The sequence below is a fragment of the Medicago sativa genome, chromosome 7, assembly GCF_051527215.1.
Source record: "Medicago sativa cultivar Bolivia chromosome 7, Bolivia_mono, whole genome shotgun sequence".
NCBI lineage: Eukaryota > Viridiplantae > Streptophyta > Magnoliopsida > Fabales > Fabaceae > Medicago > Medicago sativa.
This window is the reverse complement of record NC_140755.1, coordinates 74,625,614-74,641,155: the sequence shown is the minus strand read 5'-3', so window position 1 is coordinate 74,641,155 and position 15,542 is coordinate 74,625,614. Positions and strand designations below refer to the sequence as shown.

Sequence of the window (15,542 nt, the reverse complement as noted above, 5' to 3'; positions counted from 1 at the left end):
ATTGTTCATACTATTATCTCTTTCAATCTTATCCACAAGTAGAAAACACACTCACGATGCACGTTTGCTAGAGATTATCTGCCAACTCCTACGCTCTTGTGCTTTCACTTAAGAATAGATCAATTTAAAGCACGAGTCTATTACTAGTTGTAGATATTTTTTATAATTTACGGTGTGTGTGAGCAAAATAAGTGCCTAAAGAGCAATTTTCATTGAACACTAGGAATAAAATCACTTTTATATGTCCACAGTCCACACACACATATGTCATGCGGAGTCATGGGCTTGGCCCAATTAAAACACGAGTAGTGTTGCTTTTCTAACATCCATTGTTTTCTAAAAACACATGGAAATGACTAAAAACCCAGCGGTAGTTAACTACGGTCAATTTTCTAGTTATAAGCTAACGGTAGTTAACTATCGCTGAGGTGATTTTTGTCGTTTCCATGCGTTTCTAAGAAATAATGAATGTTAGAAAAGCAATTCTATTGAAACACACCCATCACACATCTCTTCTTTTTGTTCTTTCTTTTATTACTTTTTTTCTTTTTCTTTTTCTTTTGCTTTTGTGTGTGGTTCCAATTTGAGAGGGACTTACCCAACATTTTCAACCAATTAGAAATAATTTAAATATTAAAATAATATTAAATTGATATCAGTATATTTTAAAAGATCATTAGCTAAGGGGACTTGGTTATTTCTAACATGGGAAAATCACATTCAGATTGACCCAAAACCAGGAATCTGTGTCCATGTAACTTTGTTTTCATCTCTCAATAGTATTACGACAAACATATTTCTATGCAACTAAATTCAACAAGTTAAAAAAATTCTAAGTTATTTTCTCTCTAATTATAATGAATTTTTATGTGGTATACATGCAAATCAATCTAGCTCTTTCTCCCTAATAATGAATTTTTATGTGGTATACTTGCAAATCAATCTAGCTCTTTCTCCCTAAGGCTAGGCATAGAATTTTCAAAACAAGTTTGTTAAACTTTAGAATATATTTGAGCTTACAGAAACTGGCCTGCTTTGATTCTAAATGCAATGTTAGTTACATTGTGGTTTGTCTACAAATAACTAGGGATTGTATTTCTTTCATATATGACTTGCGGTATATAGGCTTTAATTTGCCAAAAAAAATTAATTAAATAATAGTTATAAAAATGTTCCTCTCAAAAAACTAGTTATAAAATATATTATTCATTTTTATTTAAGTAAATAGCTAAAAATACTTTTAAAAGAACCTTATTATTGTTTATTTTAAAAACACTCTAACATGACCTGAGCTTAATGTAGGCAATGTCATTAGGCTATTTGTCTATCAATTTGACATATTCCTACCCTTAGTTGTCATTTGTCTATCAAACTTAGTTAGCACTCTAGAGCAAAATGCATCTTGATGATATATTACACACAAAAATAATTAACTGAAGTCAATTGTAGAAATCAGTTATAGACTTATAGTTAGCCGATAGGTCGAATGATTAGTTAACGAGAAAATTTGCAACTTCATATCCTACTCAATGGATCAAAGATTATTTAATAACAAAAAAAATAATCAAAGATTTTGTTATGATATCATTGGAGAATAAGCCAAATCATCAAAGTTGAGTCAACAATCTAGTTAATAGAAAGAGACACGTGTCACTTTATTCAATAATTAAGGATAAATTGCTAACAGAAATGGATATAAAAGGAGAAAGGGAAATGTTAACCAGTACCCCGGGATACTGGTTAAGGAAGCATATGTATAGTAATACTGCATTGAAACTTGTGAAGACAACTTTTAAAGGTTTAAAAAGTGTTATTTTTAAACTAAAACTTTCTTTTTTTGGTTTCCTTAATCATGCCCCGGGGGCACCGGTTAACACAACCCAAGGAGAAATGATGAATTATGTGAAGGCATGAAAATAATGGATTGAAGTCTCTATTTATCCTCTGAATATTCTTCTCAGTTTCTTATCTAGGGATGTTAGTGGGTATCCGCAGGTACGGGTAGTATGATATCCGTCTCCGCCACATTGGATAAATATGGTACCCGTACCCGTCCCCATACCCGTGTGGGTATCTCTATACGGGTAATCCACGGGTATTTAGATACCCACGAATATCTGCGGGTACCCATGGATTTTTTTTTTTTGTGCAGAAAAATTCAACTTTTAAAGATCCATACATAAAATATTCTATTCAAATTTCATAATCCATATTATAAACCAACAAAAAAAGGATTCTTACATGATCCCAAGCAAATTCATCATACCATAATAGATATGATTCTTACATAATCCATGCAAATTCTTGAAGTAAAATAAAAGATAAAAACATGCAAAATCCAAATAAACATCCAAAAAGCATAAAAATCTCCAAATAAAAGCTAGAAAAGCCTAAAATCCAAATAAACATCCACAATTCCATATAGGCATGGCAACAAAACCCATACTCGTGCTTATTCGCCCGAACCAAACCCAATTTGACGGGTTTTCCCCGTTTTGACTGGGTTTGGGTATGGATTTGGGTTTTCCCCGATTTCAAAACACGGGTATGGGCGCGGGTAACGGGTATATAGGTACCCACCCGAACCCATACCCAAACCCGTCCCGATTGCAGAAAATTACTTTATGTTGATATGTCATGTTATTTTGTTTGATAATTGCCGTATTATAAAAACTACCATTGATATTTAAAGGAGCAACTAAATCAATCGGTCTAACAAATGTTAAAGTAAGCATATTTCTTGATAATGCATTACAACATTTATCTAGGGTTTGCAAAAAACTTCTATGTTTTATTAAAAAATATTATTCAATGCAGGAACGGGGATGGGGCGGGGATACCCGAACCCGTCGGGGACGGGGATGGGGTTCAATTTCTTATCCCCGTTGGGTATGGGTAGGGTAACGGGTAAGTATATGAGAATCGGGTATGGGGACGGGGAATGTAAAACCCGTCCCCACCCCGCCCCAATGCCATGCCTAATTCCATATGCTTTCCAATCTTAAATAACTTTACTTCCCACTTCCTGAAATATATGTATAAAAACCTCCAAATAAAAATCCAAATAAATCGACATAACAATGAAATTTGAAATAAAATCTTATAACATTCACTAACAATGTCATTCACCGGTTATGTCAATGTCACCATCCATATCTTTCAGGATTGAGTTAATTTCAATGTTCTCAAACTTTGATTTTGTAGAACCTATAAAAGAAAAAGAAAAAGTCAAATAATAATTTGTGTCAATTAACAAATAAACTATATAAGCATGAAATTAAGAAAAGCGAAATAATAACTAGTTAACTCAGTCCCTTAGATGTTCAATAAAAATGTGATCATACCCACAATTCATTACAGGTCTGTTAAAGAAATAATTTGTGTCAATTAACATTGATAAAAAAAATAAACTTGTTATAGAATTGATTACCTTTCACACCACTCTGTAGCCAATCTTGGACACACATCAATGCCTCTAAAGTATCTTAACGCAGTTTACTACGATGAGGAGTAAGAATCCAACCACTAGTGCTAAATGAAGACTCTGAAGCAACAGTTGAAATAGGAATTGCTAAGAAATCTCTTGCAATCTTTTGCATGACTGGATATTTTAATCCATTTGCCTTCCACCAACCTAAGATGTCAAAATTTTCATCATCCGGTAACCTTTCCTCCTCTATGTAGAGGTCAAATTCTGACCTACTAGATGCAACACTTGGTTTTGCACTAACATGTTTGGCAAAATTAGCCTTCCAAGCTTCTTTTTTCCCAACAACAATCACTTCTGATAAATTTTGATTTTGACTTAAAGATGAAGAAGCAATCTCCTTCTCCTTCTGCTTCTCCTTCATTTTTGAATCATACTCAGTTACCATATCTTGAAAAAAAGATTTAATCTTCTCAATTTCACAGTCAGATCCATCTCCATAAATTTGAGGATAAAAGTAATCCATCAATTCAATTTTGTACCTTGGATCCAACACAATGCCTACTGCCATCACTTCATTTACCACATTCCAGTACTTGTTAAACTTAGAAAGCATACTTGTAGCCATCTTTTTAATGAGATGGCTAGCAGAAGAATCTGACCATCCAATCAAAGCCAATTTCATTTCCCATGCTTTGGGAAAATAAACATTTGCAGTTGGGTACATGGTACCAGAAAACAATTGTGTGAATTCATAACAAACTTCCAAATGCTCACAAATTTCCTTTGCTTCCATCCATTCATTTTCACTCGGCACGGTTTCGTATCCACTATATCGTTTTGCCAAGCGATCAAAAACATCTTTGTATTGTATGGCAACATTAAGCATTAAGAAGGTAGAGTTCCACCTAGTCTTGCAATCTTGAACAAGTTTTTTATCATAAGATATGTTCACTTGAGCACGTCTCTATGAACTTCTCCTCTCTTTTCAGTGTTGCTTTCCAATAGCCAACACTTAATCTAATATTTTCAATGGCAGCCGCGATTGTGGACAAGCCCTCTTTCACAATTAAATTCATTATGTGAGCTGAGCTGAGCAGCGCATGTGGAACAATTTACCACCCAATATAAGTGACCTAGGTGTAATCTTATTCAAAAGGCGTCCAATCATAGCATAATTCGTAGAGCAATTATCAAGAGTTATTGTGGACACATTTCTATCTAGATTCCAATCCAACAAACATTCATATAAGGTGTCAGCTAAAGTTTTGCTAGTGTGGGGAGCCGGCACATAAATGAACCTACCATAAATTTAAATTTAAAAAACCTTATACATAAAATATAAAATATAAAGTGAGCTGAAACTATATCACTAACATTATACAAAATACCATAACAACAAAAAACTATATCACTAACATTATATAAAATACCATAAATTAAGTAGTTTGGTGTTATTACCTTACAAGTCGACTTTGAAGGGTCCATGAATCATCAAGAAAGTGAGCTGTAACTGTCATATATCCTTTATTTTGGTTACTTGAAGTCCACATATCACTGGTAAATGCAATCCGGCTTTGATTTTTTGACATCAGCTTCTTTGTGTTCTCTTTCTCATCCTCGTAAATTTTCATGATGTCAGCCTTGATAGTGTTACGAGAAACTAAGTTAAATAAAGGTTGCATAGAAGCACAAAATTCTCTAAAACCAATGCGTTCAACCATCAATAAAGCGTACTCATGAAGAATTATTATCTTAGCAACTTTACGTCTTGCTATGTCTTGATTAAATGCATAAGAACCAACTGTTATAGTTTGACCATCAACTTTTTCAGTTTTGATCAAAGCTTTTGCCTTATATCTCGACTTGTTCGATTTGTGCAAGACTTCCAATGTGCCTTCAAGTGTGACGTTCCTTGAGCTGGGTCACCCAAGAGTTTCTTGCCACAATAGTTACAAATAGCCTTCCACTTATCCTCTATTCTTTTCCTTTTGAAATGTTTCCATACTTCAGAAGTAAGCTTTCTTTTACCACCTTCAACCTCAATTTCACATGGGACTGGACTTTCAATTTCATTAGGATTTGAATTAGTTTCTGCGTTTGGAAGAATCAGAACATTTGAAGCAACATCATTAGACTCATCCACGAGCACCGGATGCTCTTGTGCATCTGCCCATGACGGATTTTATCCGCGAATACCCGCGGACACTGATTTTTTTGCCACCCCTATTCTTATCCCTTTCTTTGGTACTTCTATGCAACTTCAATATATTACTCAAACTATCTTGTAATGTTTCTTTGCAATCAATAAATGATACCAATTATCCAATTCTTATTCAATTAGTTGAGAAATTGTTACTCTTAAGGGCCAAACCCTTACAGATTCTCAACAATATTATGGGTGCGTTTGTTTCAGCTTTAAAAAAAAATAGATTTTGTGTCAAAAGAATCTAGAGATTTTTTTTAGAGATTTAAAAAAAAAATCTGAAGTTATTTGTGTTTGTCTACTATCCATAAAAATCTATTTTTTAAAAAAAATGAGTTCTAACATGTATATGTGTTATCTCCTTGTTGTTGAAAAAAAATAGATTTTGAGAAAAGCTAATCCTAATAGCTTTTCATTTTAGGGTCAAAATAGATTTTTTTGATAAAATGATTTTTCTAAAAATCCTAAACAAACACTTAAAAATGAAAAAAGTGATTCTTTTAAGGAAAAAAATAGATTTATTTTTGAAAAAAAAATCTGAAACAAACGGACCCTATATCCAGAGAGAAAAGTTCAACATGAAACTTCTACTTATTCAAAGTATTTTGGCCGTTTAAAAAACATTTATTCAAAGACTTTAATCGATTCAGTAGAAAATAAAAGTCATGTGCGGTAAAAAGCAGAAGATCTAATTTAAAAGTATGCCGGACAGGAAGAGAAAATGTAATTATTATTTTTATTGAGAAATATATTAAAAGATTTAAATGATGCTGAAAACCGACAATAAAGAAAAAAATGCACATTTGCAATTTCATTATATTAAAATAAATAAGGGAAATGTTAACTGACGTTTTCGATACTAATTAAGGATATTAAAAAAGGAAAGTATATAATAGTTATTGCATTGAAAATTGTGTAATCAATCTATTAAAAAGCAAAAAAGTTTCATTTTTTAATAGCAACTTCATTTTTTAACATTCTTAACCAATGTATCGAGGGTTAGCATGACTCAATAAGTAATCTAGAATGTTAAAGGAAGAAAGTATATTTTAACGTAATGAAGAAAATATATAATTGAATTTTGTTTCACGCATAGAGTGAGGTTGCTCCACTTTACCGGGTGTGGTTATCATGCATAAGCCATAACTTATGCACCATGCATAAGCCTGCATTAGTCCAGCCCATTATGCACCTAGCCCAACAGAATTACTTCCTGCACCCTAAAGAAAAACAGGTGAAGAAAGCAAACAAATCAAAACAAAGCATCACGCGCCTTAGTAGGAAATTATGGCATAGGTAGATGACACCTCAACTCTTCTAATGATTGAAAGCTTCAGCTAAAAAAAATATTACAAACATAGAAACCTTATTCTTCATTGCTTTGAGCCATGACTTCCATTGGGGGAAAATCTACCTTAATTATTGCTTAGAGCCACAACATTAGTAGGAAATTATGTGAGCAAAAAATAGTGATCCAAACCTAAGTCATAAGCCTTTATCCATTCAATAAAATATATTTGGAAAAGATACTAACATAGGTTGTGTCGTACAGTTATGAGACTTACACCGAGCACTGTTCATTTACACCATATTGGGAATTTTTTTAACTTTCACCAAACTAGTAATATTCACGTCAAATTGCATCTCTTAGTCATTTTAATGGTTGGTCTTATGGATTACTGAAACCATAAGTATGATTTAATGGTTTTGATAGTCATGTATGTGAAACCAAGATAATTGTGTAATGGTTTTTAATGAAATTATTATTGTTAAATGGTTTTAAATAATGATTAAGATGTTATACACTGAAATTATTACTGAAACCATAATTATGGTTTAATGGTTTTGATAGTCTTCTATGAGAAACCAAAATAATTGTCTAATGGTTTTGCTATGGGTATGGTTTCTGTGAGTTGTACTTTGAAACCATTTTGCTGTGGAAATGGTTTCTGTGAGTTGAACTCCAAAACCATTTTGTTGTGGATGGTTTCCAGAAAACCAGTGAGGGAGATGAAGATTCCGGCAAGCTTACTTCCCCGGCGTGGTGGCCGGTGGTAGCACCACCGCGCCGGAGTTCAAAAACTCCTGTATTTTCAGAAATTTTTACATCGTCACATATCCTTTTTCTTCCTTGTCCTAGATCCGGCCTTAGTTTCTCAAAAAAAGTTTTCAAATAGCCAAGATCTAAGCTCATAGATTCGAAACCAAAATAATTACACTGACGAAATCGAGCCATTCAGCAGCGAAAATAGAAGTCATTACACTGAGGAAAGTGAGATTCGGAACTGAGGAAAGTGAGATTCACAGTTCACAACAAACCATAAAAAAAATTCGAAACAAAATCTCAGATCTACGAACCTTTCTTCATCTTCTTCAAAATCTAAGTTCGGATTCGTAATCAGGACGAAAAAGGAATTCAAAAGCTGTTTTCATTTTTCAAAAAAGAGTTAAAAAAAATCCGGCCACCGCGCCGGAGGGGTTGGTCGGCCAGAATCTTCATCGGATTCTGCGTTTTATTTTGAAGAAGAAGAAGGAATGAGAGTAGAGAGAACGTTGAAGAGAGGAGAGAGGAACATATGAGAATTATGTTTGTTTCCCTTGTTTTTTCTTTTTGTGAGAGTGTGAGAGTCTAGGATTATTACAAGTGTCCAATAAATCTGATGGTTGTAAAGTCCTTATGCATGGTGCATAAGGAAATGGCTTATGCACCATAACTTTTGCCCACTTTACCTCTTCTTTATTTATTAATAACAAAAAAATGTATATTAATGTGTCTGTCTATCCATTTTTCTAACGTGTTTAGTGGAAACAATAAATAATGAAGTTGTATATAAGCCGCTACCAACACTAGAAAAAAAAAACTCACAATTAGGAACAAAACCGAAAAAGACCGAGCAAAAAAAAGATATGATATATATATATATATATATATATTATTTTTTTTCAATAAAAAGAGAGAGAAATAAAGTTGTCATCAAATTGTTGTACAAATATCATACAAGCCCAAATGTACAAGACATCGAGGCCTCTCACACCCAATAGACAACAGCTACGCCAAGAAGAGCCAAAAATATCACCCCAATCACACACCCGGCCAGCACTCTCCCGCCACTACCTCTTTAGACAATCATTCGGGTTCCAACGCCATATATAAAACAAACAAGTTGTATTCTTTTGATATACTCAAACCCAATGCCAAAACAATACCTTAATTTCATCCACCACCTCATCAACCTCTTTAATGGAATCTTTCAATATCCTATCATTTTTTGTTTTCAGAATAACCCTCATTACGGCATGCCAAATTATCCGAAAATCGTTTGATAGTATCAAATAAATAATATTAAAATAAACTATTTAATAATTTTAAATATTGTTCATATTTTAATAAGATTTAGCTATTCTTTTAATTAATAACTTAAATTTCTATTGTAGTTGTTGTTTTAGAGAATTATTATTGTAGTGGTGTTGTTCTTATTTTAAGGATATTAAACATTTTTTTAATTAATAATTTGAATAATAAAGTAAAAAGGGGATAAAATTATAAATATAATAATTTAAATAAACGATAAAGTTGGAAATGAAAAAAGTCACTCAAAATAAGATATCCCCTTTATATATAGGTATAAGTAGGTGTGCGTGCGTGACGGTCATTGCTAATTAAATAGACAATTTTGTCTATGATATTAACTGAATTCTCTCAACAAAAAAAATCCACTTGGATTGATATGATGATGTTGGTTTGAGATCTTGAAGTTTGCTTTTCTCAAGGTTACATGTTCGAGGTTACATGTTCGATTCTTCTGAGGTCAGTTTTAGTGGACTAGTTTAACTTCTTAAAAGAAACAAAATATATATATATATATATATATATATATATATATATATATATATATATATATATTAAATGAATTTTAATTTGATCTATGAAATTAAAATTCTTAGACCGTATTTTTTTTGTTTACAAAATTCTTTGACCATATTAGTTTATGTAATACAATATGATCAAAGACCAAATTGACTAAATCAAAAGGTTAATGTAATCAAATACTAGTTTTTTTAAATCAAATATTTTAAATCTTATAAATTATTTTAAAATTTCACTAATAGTTGCCTATAATTTTACAACTAAATTTTAGATGGTTCAATTCTTCCACTTGCAATGGGAGGCTGGTCCCATACTTATGGGTTGGGCAGTTTCCTATTCAATTATTAGTCAACAACTTAACATGTGCTCCATTTTGTAGAAAGAAAATTAAAAATTATTCATTGAAAATGAGAGTAGAGAGGACCTTGAATTCCTGGTCCCTATCATTCACTTTTGCATCTATATACATTTCAAGTCTTTTTTTGGTGTGAATACATACATTTCAACTTAAGCAACTAAGAAGCAGCCAATTATGCAACTAAGAAGCAGCCAATTATATTAGTTCAATTGGTAAAAATTTGACTCATACTTATATAATACAAGAGAGTAGGCTCAACTTCCGTTATCGGTGTAAAAATCTTCTTAGTAGATAAGTTTATCAATGTTCAATGAACCTTTAGACATATTCTGATATATATTTTTTTTTATATATAAACTAAGTATCCTTCATAAGCAACAACGATTACTAATCTCTAGAGTCGAGTGATACCTAAATGTGCTGCAAAACCCTCCCTTAAAATTTTAATGATGTTACATGGCCAAAGCTATATTCGAACACACGATAGATTAAATTAAAAAAAATAACGTGTCATCTTATACAAGTGTTATTTATTAGACATATCCTGATTCTAATGAACCTTATGCACAACTAAAAATCTACCCTTGATAATAATCTACTAGTAATAAACTATATGCAATTTAATGAATGACTTGAATTAGTCCACGATGCATGTTCCAAAAGTCAAAGAGCCATGCTCTTAAGGTTACCTCAAGGTTTAATTTTCATCTAGAAAAAACCAAAATAGACAATTTCAAGTCAAGGGAGACTAACCAAAGGCCCATAACCACTACTAATGTTCACCATTATTTTCACTCAAAAGAAAGCAGCGTGAACAATGGAAATAGTCACCTATGGCGTGCCACCAAACACGCACTGTCCCTTATAATATAGCATAACATAACATAAACACAACACACAGATAGAACAAAATTAAGAACCACTCATTGGTCTAACATAGCAACAAGGTTTATTAGTATTAAGATTTTTCCACTTTTTTTGCAATAGACACACGCAATACACAGTTTCTTCCAATTCCCACAGTTTTTCCATCCTTTCATTCAAGCTCGAGGGTACTATAATGGGGGAAATGAACCTATCATCGCCATCAAAGTCGTTTCGGCTTCGAAGTCAGAGTCTCAACTCGCTCCGTCTGCGACGAATATTTGACATGTTTGACAAAAATGGAGATTCAATGATAACTGTGGAGGAAATAAGCCAGGCTCTCAACCTGTTGGGATTAGAAGCTGAGTTCAAAGAGGTTGATTCCATGATCAAGTGAGTTAGTTCATCCACACCTTTCATTTACTCAATTATATATATTCATATTTTTAATTCATACTTCTAATGGTTTGAAATTACGGACCATTGAAAGTATGAATTAAAAATACGAGATTATAGAGAGAAAAGACTAGATATGTGAGGTATATGATAAATAATATTTGATGCTGACAATAATTAATTCACGCTGCATCAATGGCAATACATATCACAACAGCTACAATAAGCACAATCGTAGTGGTTGCGACCGCAACCACAATTCAAAATCATTCTAATTTTTGGTTCCTAATCTCAATTGCGCGTGGTTGCAATATAAAGATTTCTAAGGTCTATACAAACGCAATTTCAGCCGATTTTGCTTTAATATCAAGATTCACACATTAACAACAATTTACAACCACCATGATTATACATGACAGTCGTAATTATGTTATGGGCCTTATATCGTGTAAAAAAGTGGTTGATTGCGACCATGATGTCGTTAGAGAGACCTCAAAATTCTTTATATTACTGTTGCAATTATCATTGTACATAAGATAAGACCACAATTATCATTGTACATATCTTCCTTTACTCTCTTTAATTTGTCTTCCACTACTATTTAAACACTTCGTTATTGCTAGTTTTTACAATAATAATTAGAGTTTGAAATTGGAAATATACTAATAAAAATTGTGGCAGGTCATACATAAAGCCGGGCAACGTAGGACTAACGTATGAAGATTTCGTGGGATTGCACGAGTCACTTGGGGATACATATTTTGCAGTGGCTTCAGAAAATGATGAGGAAACACAAAATGAAGATCTATGGGAAGCATTCAAGGTGTTTGATGAAGATGGTGATGGTTACATATCAGCTAAGGAATTGCAAGTTGTGTTAGGGAAGCTTGGACTTGTGGAAGGGAACTTGATTGATAATGTTCAACGAATGATTTTGTCTGTTGATACCAACCATGATGGTCGTGTTGATTTTCATGAATTCAAGGATATGATGCGCACCACTACTGTCTCTAGCTCTTGACCACATATGTTGTAGTCAATCTCTCTTGTTGTAATTTTGGAATATACTCCTTGTATTGTAGCCATGCTTATTTCTATAGCTTAAGCTTTTGAGGTATATATATATATATATATGATGAATATTGATAGATGGATACTTCTCCATGGTCTTTCTAAACTTGTACGGGTTATTTTGTGACGTCTAATTCGACGTGTGTTGGATACTAAATGTATGTATCTTTTCAGTTGAATTTGAACATTTGTTCTCCATGTTGAGGGAGTTTAATCTCTTTTGTTAAACTCAGCCAGTAGTGGTGTTTAATTTATTTGTCGTGCGCTATAAATGATATGCAAGTATTTGAGACTTTTGAATTTTTCCTATCTTAAGTTAGAGGTCTTCTGGGAGAATAAGGATCCTTTGGAAACATGGTAGATATTAATGAGTTGCCAAGAGAGATGCATAAGCCGTTAAAGCCCTCAATGGAGCATCAAGTGACCAAACAAAATGCCTAATTAAAATCACTGAAGACTTTAACTTGCAATAGAGTTTGACTGGTAAGAATAAATCTTGAGCAGGGAAATTTTTTAGGTATGTGAAGATTCTAACATCTTGATGATGTTGCACAGAATGAGCCTGCATAAATTGGCTGAGAATCTGAAAAGAAAAACTAATGTCATAGTGATAAAATGCTCAGTCATAATAAGACATTTTTGGTCAGATGATTTTGTTATGATTACAAAATCATGTGTCATGTGGAATTTAAGTGACGTGTAGAAAATTGATTGGTGACATGTGATTCAATAGGACAATGATTGGTGTGTAGAAAATTGATGAGAATCTCTTTTTCCTTTTGATTCTCTCTTTTGTAGAGTAGTAATAGTAATAAACCTTGGGTTGGTATGATGTTGTTCACTTGAATCTTGGAGTGTGCTCCTCTTCAAGGTATCAGGTTATTCTTACCGGTGTCAATTTAAGTGAGCTATTTAGCTTCTTCAATAAAATAGTAATAAGTAATAACTTTAGTCTTCTGCACGACCTTCTCTATCTTTTTATACTCTTTCTTTTTGGTGCAATATCTTTATACTATTCCATTTCTTCAAAAAAAAAATCTTTATACTATTCCATATTTTTATTCCTTTTTTTGAAGAAGATAGTATTTCTATTGCTCAATGGATTGATTTCATCTTGTTTTAAATTCTAGTTCTGATTGTAATTTCATACTCAGTTTCAAAATTGCATAGTATTCATCCATTTATTTCTCTATTGTTAACTTTGAGTTGCTCACACATCTTCAACCTTTAAAGATTCATTTTTGTGCTCAACCTTTGATGTAGTGTGGAGCAACAACACTTGGCAACAAGAAGAGCATGCACTGCAGGGCATGTTGGAATTAATATTATATCTATTTTTTTTACAGACTAAATATTATATCTATAATCATGGTTTAGCGTGGAAGTCAAACAAACATATGAGCATGCTAATAAACTATGATCTTCAACATGTTGATTTATCAAAAATATTTGGAATACATAGATTTACAGTTAAAAGTCTCTCGAAAATAATCTTGAAACATATATATATATATATATATATATATATATATATATATATATATATATATATGAGATAGGATCAAATGACACCAAGGTGTCAAATTAAATTTGACACCAAATCCTAACCATTAATCCAACACTGATCCAATGTCTCTCATCAATTCATTAAATGTTCACATACTTGATCAAATGATGCAAATTTTAATTTTAGAAATAAAATATTCTTTCTTCTCTTGGTTAAGTATTTACTAAAATTATATGATAGTATTATTATGGTTTCGTTACACTATTCACTGCCATCTTTTTTGAAGGGCTTATCATCTTTATTTCTTTATTCATATTAACCTTTTTTATTTTTTGTTTTTCTTATAAGAACCCAAAGAAAATTGATTTATAAAGAGTGCCTGAGATAATGAATGAACGAGTGGTTTCAAAATTAAAAAGAACATATGCTACTAAACGAAAGCAAAGCACAAATGCTAAAACACACGACACAATAATATTAGCAGCATTTTGTCAACAAAAAAAAAATTAGCACCATGAACTCAAGAATAATACCATACAACAAATGAAAGTGTAGCCAATATAAACATGATACAAAGATAAGCCAACAAAAATTAGTAATTAGAATCTCTAAAAAATAGTAGGGAGAAATCAAATGGCAATCATCTATCTATTGATGCAAAATATAACAAAAATGGGAACTAATCAACCAAGAAAAGAAAGAATAAATTATTTCTAAAATTAAAATTTGGATCAATTCATCAAGCATGCGAGCATTTAATGAATTGATAAGAGACGTTGGATTAATGGTTAGGATTTGGTGTCAAATTTAATTTGACACCTTGGTGTCATTTGATCCTATATATGATCGAAAACCTATTGATTTGTGGTTCTCCTTCAACATATAATACTCATTATGGTTTATGCACTCTTCTGATGGAGAAAAAAGATTACATGCAATGTGTCTAGCATACTAGAGATCATGTATAGTATTACAGCCAATCAGGTTCCCTTTATTTTAAAATAGTTAAATATTTAATTAATTATATAGTTAGAAATCTAATTACTCTTCTTATTTATTTAATCACTAATAAATTAAGGTTTCTAGTTTTTTTTTTATAGAAAAATTAAGGTTTCTAGTTGATAAATAGTATATATATATATATATATATATATATATATATATATATTACACACATATACCCACATAATAATATTGAAGTATGATTATTAAATAGAATATTTGATAAATATTCCAATAGGGCACATACCTCTCATTAAAAATAATAAAATCGTTCAACTCATCACGAACTCCTACCTTCTTTTGTTTGTATGTGTATTTAATTTGACTTTACGACTTTAGTCCAAATTTTTTTCCTCTCATAACCAACATAACATTAAACCAAAATATCATTAGCAAGAGATGCTCTAAAGTTTGAGTCATTTTCCACTTGAAATCATGAAAAACATCCAAACTCGCCGAAAATCTTAACATATCATTCATCCAGAGTTGCAATAAAAAAAAAAAAATAGAACGCTGATAAAAGATCGCCCTGTCGAAAACTACGACAAAAAAACTCTTCAATAGAACTACCATCGAGTAACACAAAAGAAAAAAAAAATCATTTTCATCATGGTCAAATCCAAATAATCTCATTCCATTTAATCATTATGCTTTTAAAATTCTACCTTCAACCTTATTAGATTCCCTTTTTTCCTCTTTGCCTCATCCTCAAGACTAATTGAATTGGTTATTAGGAAGTTAAATATGCTTAATCATTGATGATCTTCAGACAAGGGGCAGATTCTCTTCCAATCGTGGGTTCCAAGATAGACTACTTGTTTGCTTTCAATTTGATACGATGCT

The 15,542-nt window shown here is 31.9% G+C and overlaps 1 protein-coding gene and 1 non-coding gene across 2 annotated transcripts; one reads left to right on the top strand and one right to left on the bottom strand.

Annotated features, from left to right (window-relative positions):
- Positions 1–3,301: 3,301 nt before the first annotated feature.
- On the bottom strand, positions 3,302–3,388 carry LOC146908432 (small nucleolar RNA SNORD25). The gene has a single exon (XR_015021029.1). It is a non-coding gene; the product is annotated as a small nucleolar RNA SNORD25 (small nucleolar RNA).
- Positions 3,389–10,571: 7,183 nt separating this feature from the next.
- On the top strand, positions 10,572–12,404 carry LOC146908431 (calcium-binding allergen Bet v 3-like). The gene is made up of 2 exons (XM_085723876.1): positions 10,572–11,116; positions 11,801–12,404. The coding sequence occupies exons 1-2, from the start codon at positions 10,920–10,922 to the stop codon at positions 12,138–12,140; spliced, it is 537 nt and encodes a 178-aa protein (XP_085580002.1). The 5' UTR covers positions 10,572–10,919; the 3' UTR covers positions 12,141–12,404.
- Positions 12,405–15,542: the final 3,138 nt, after the last annotated feature.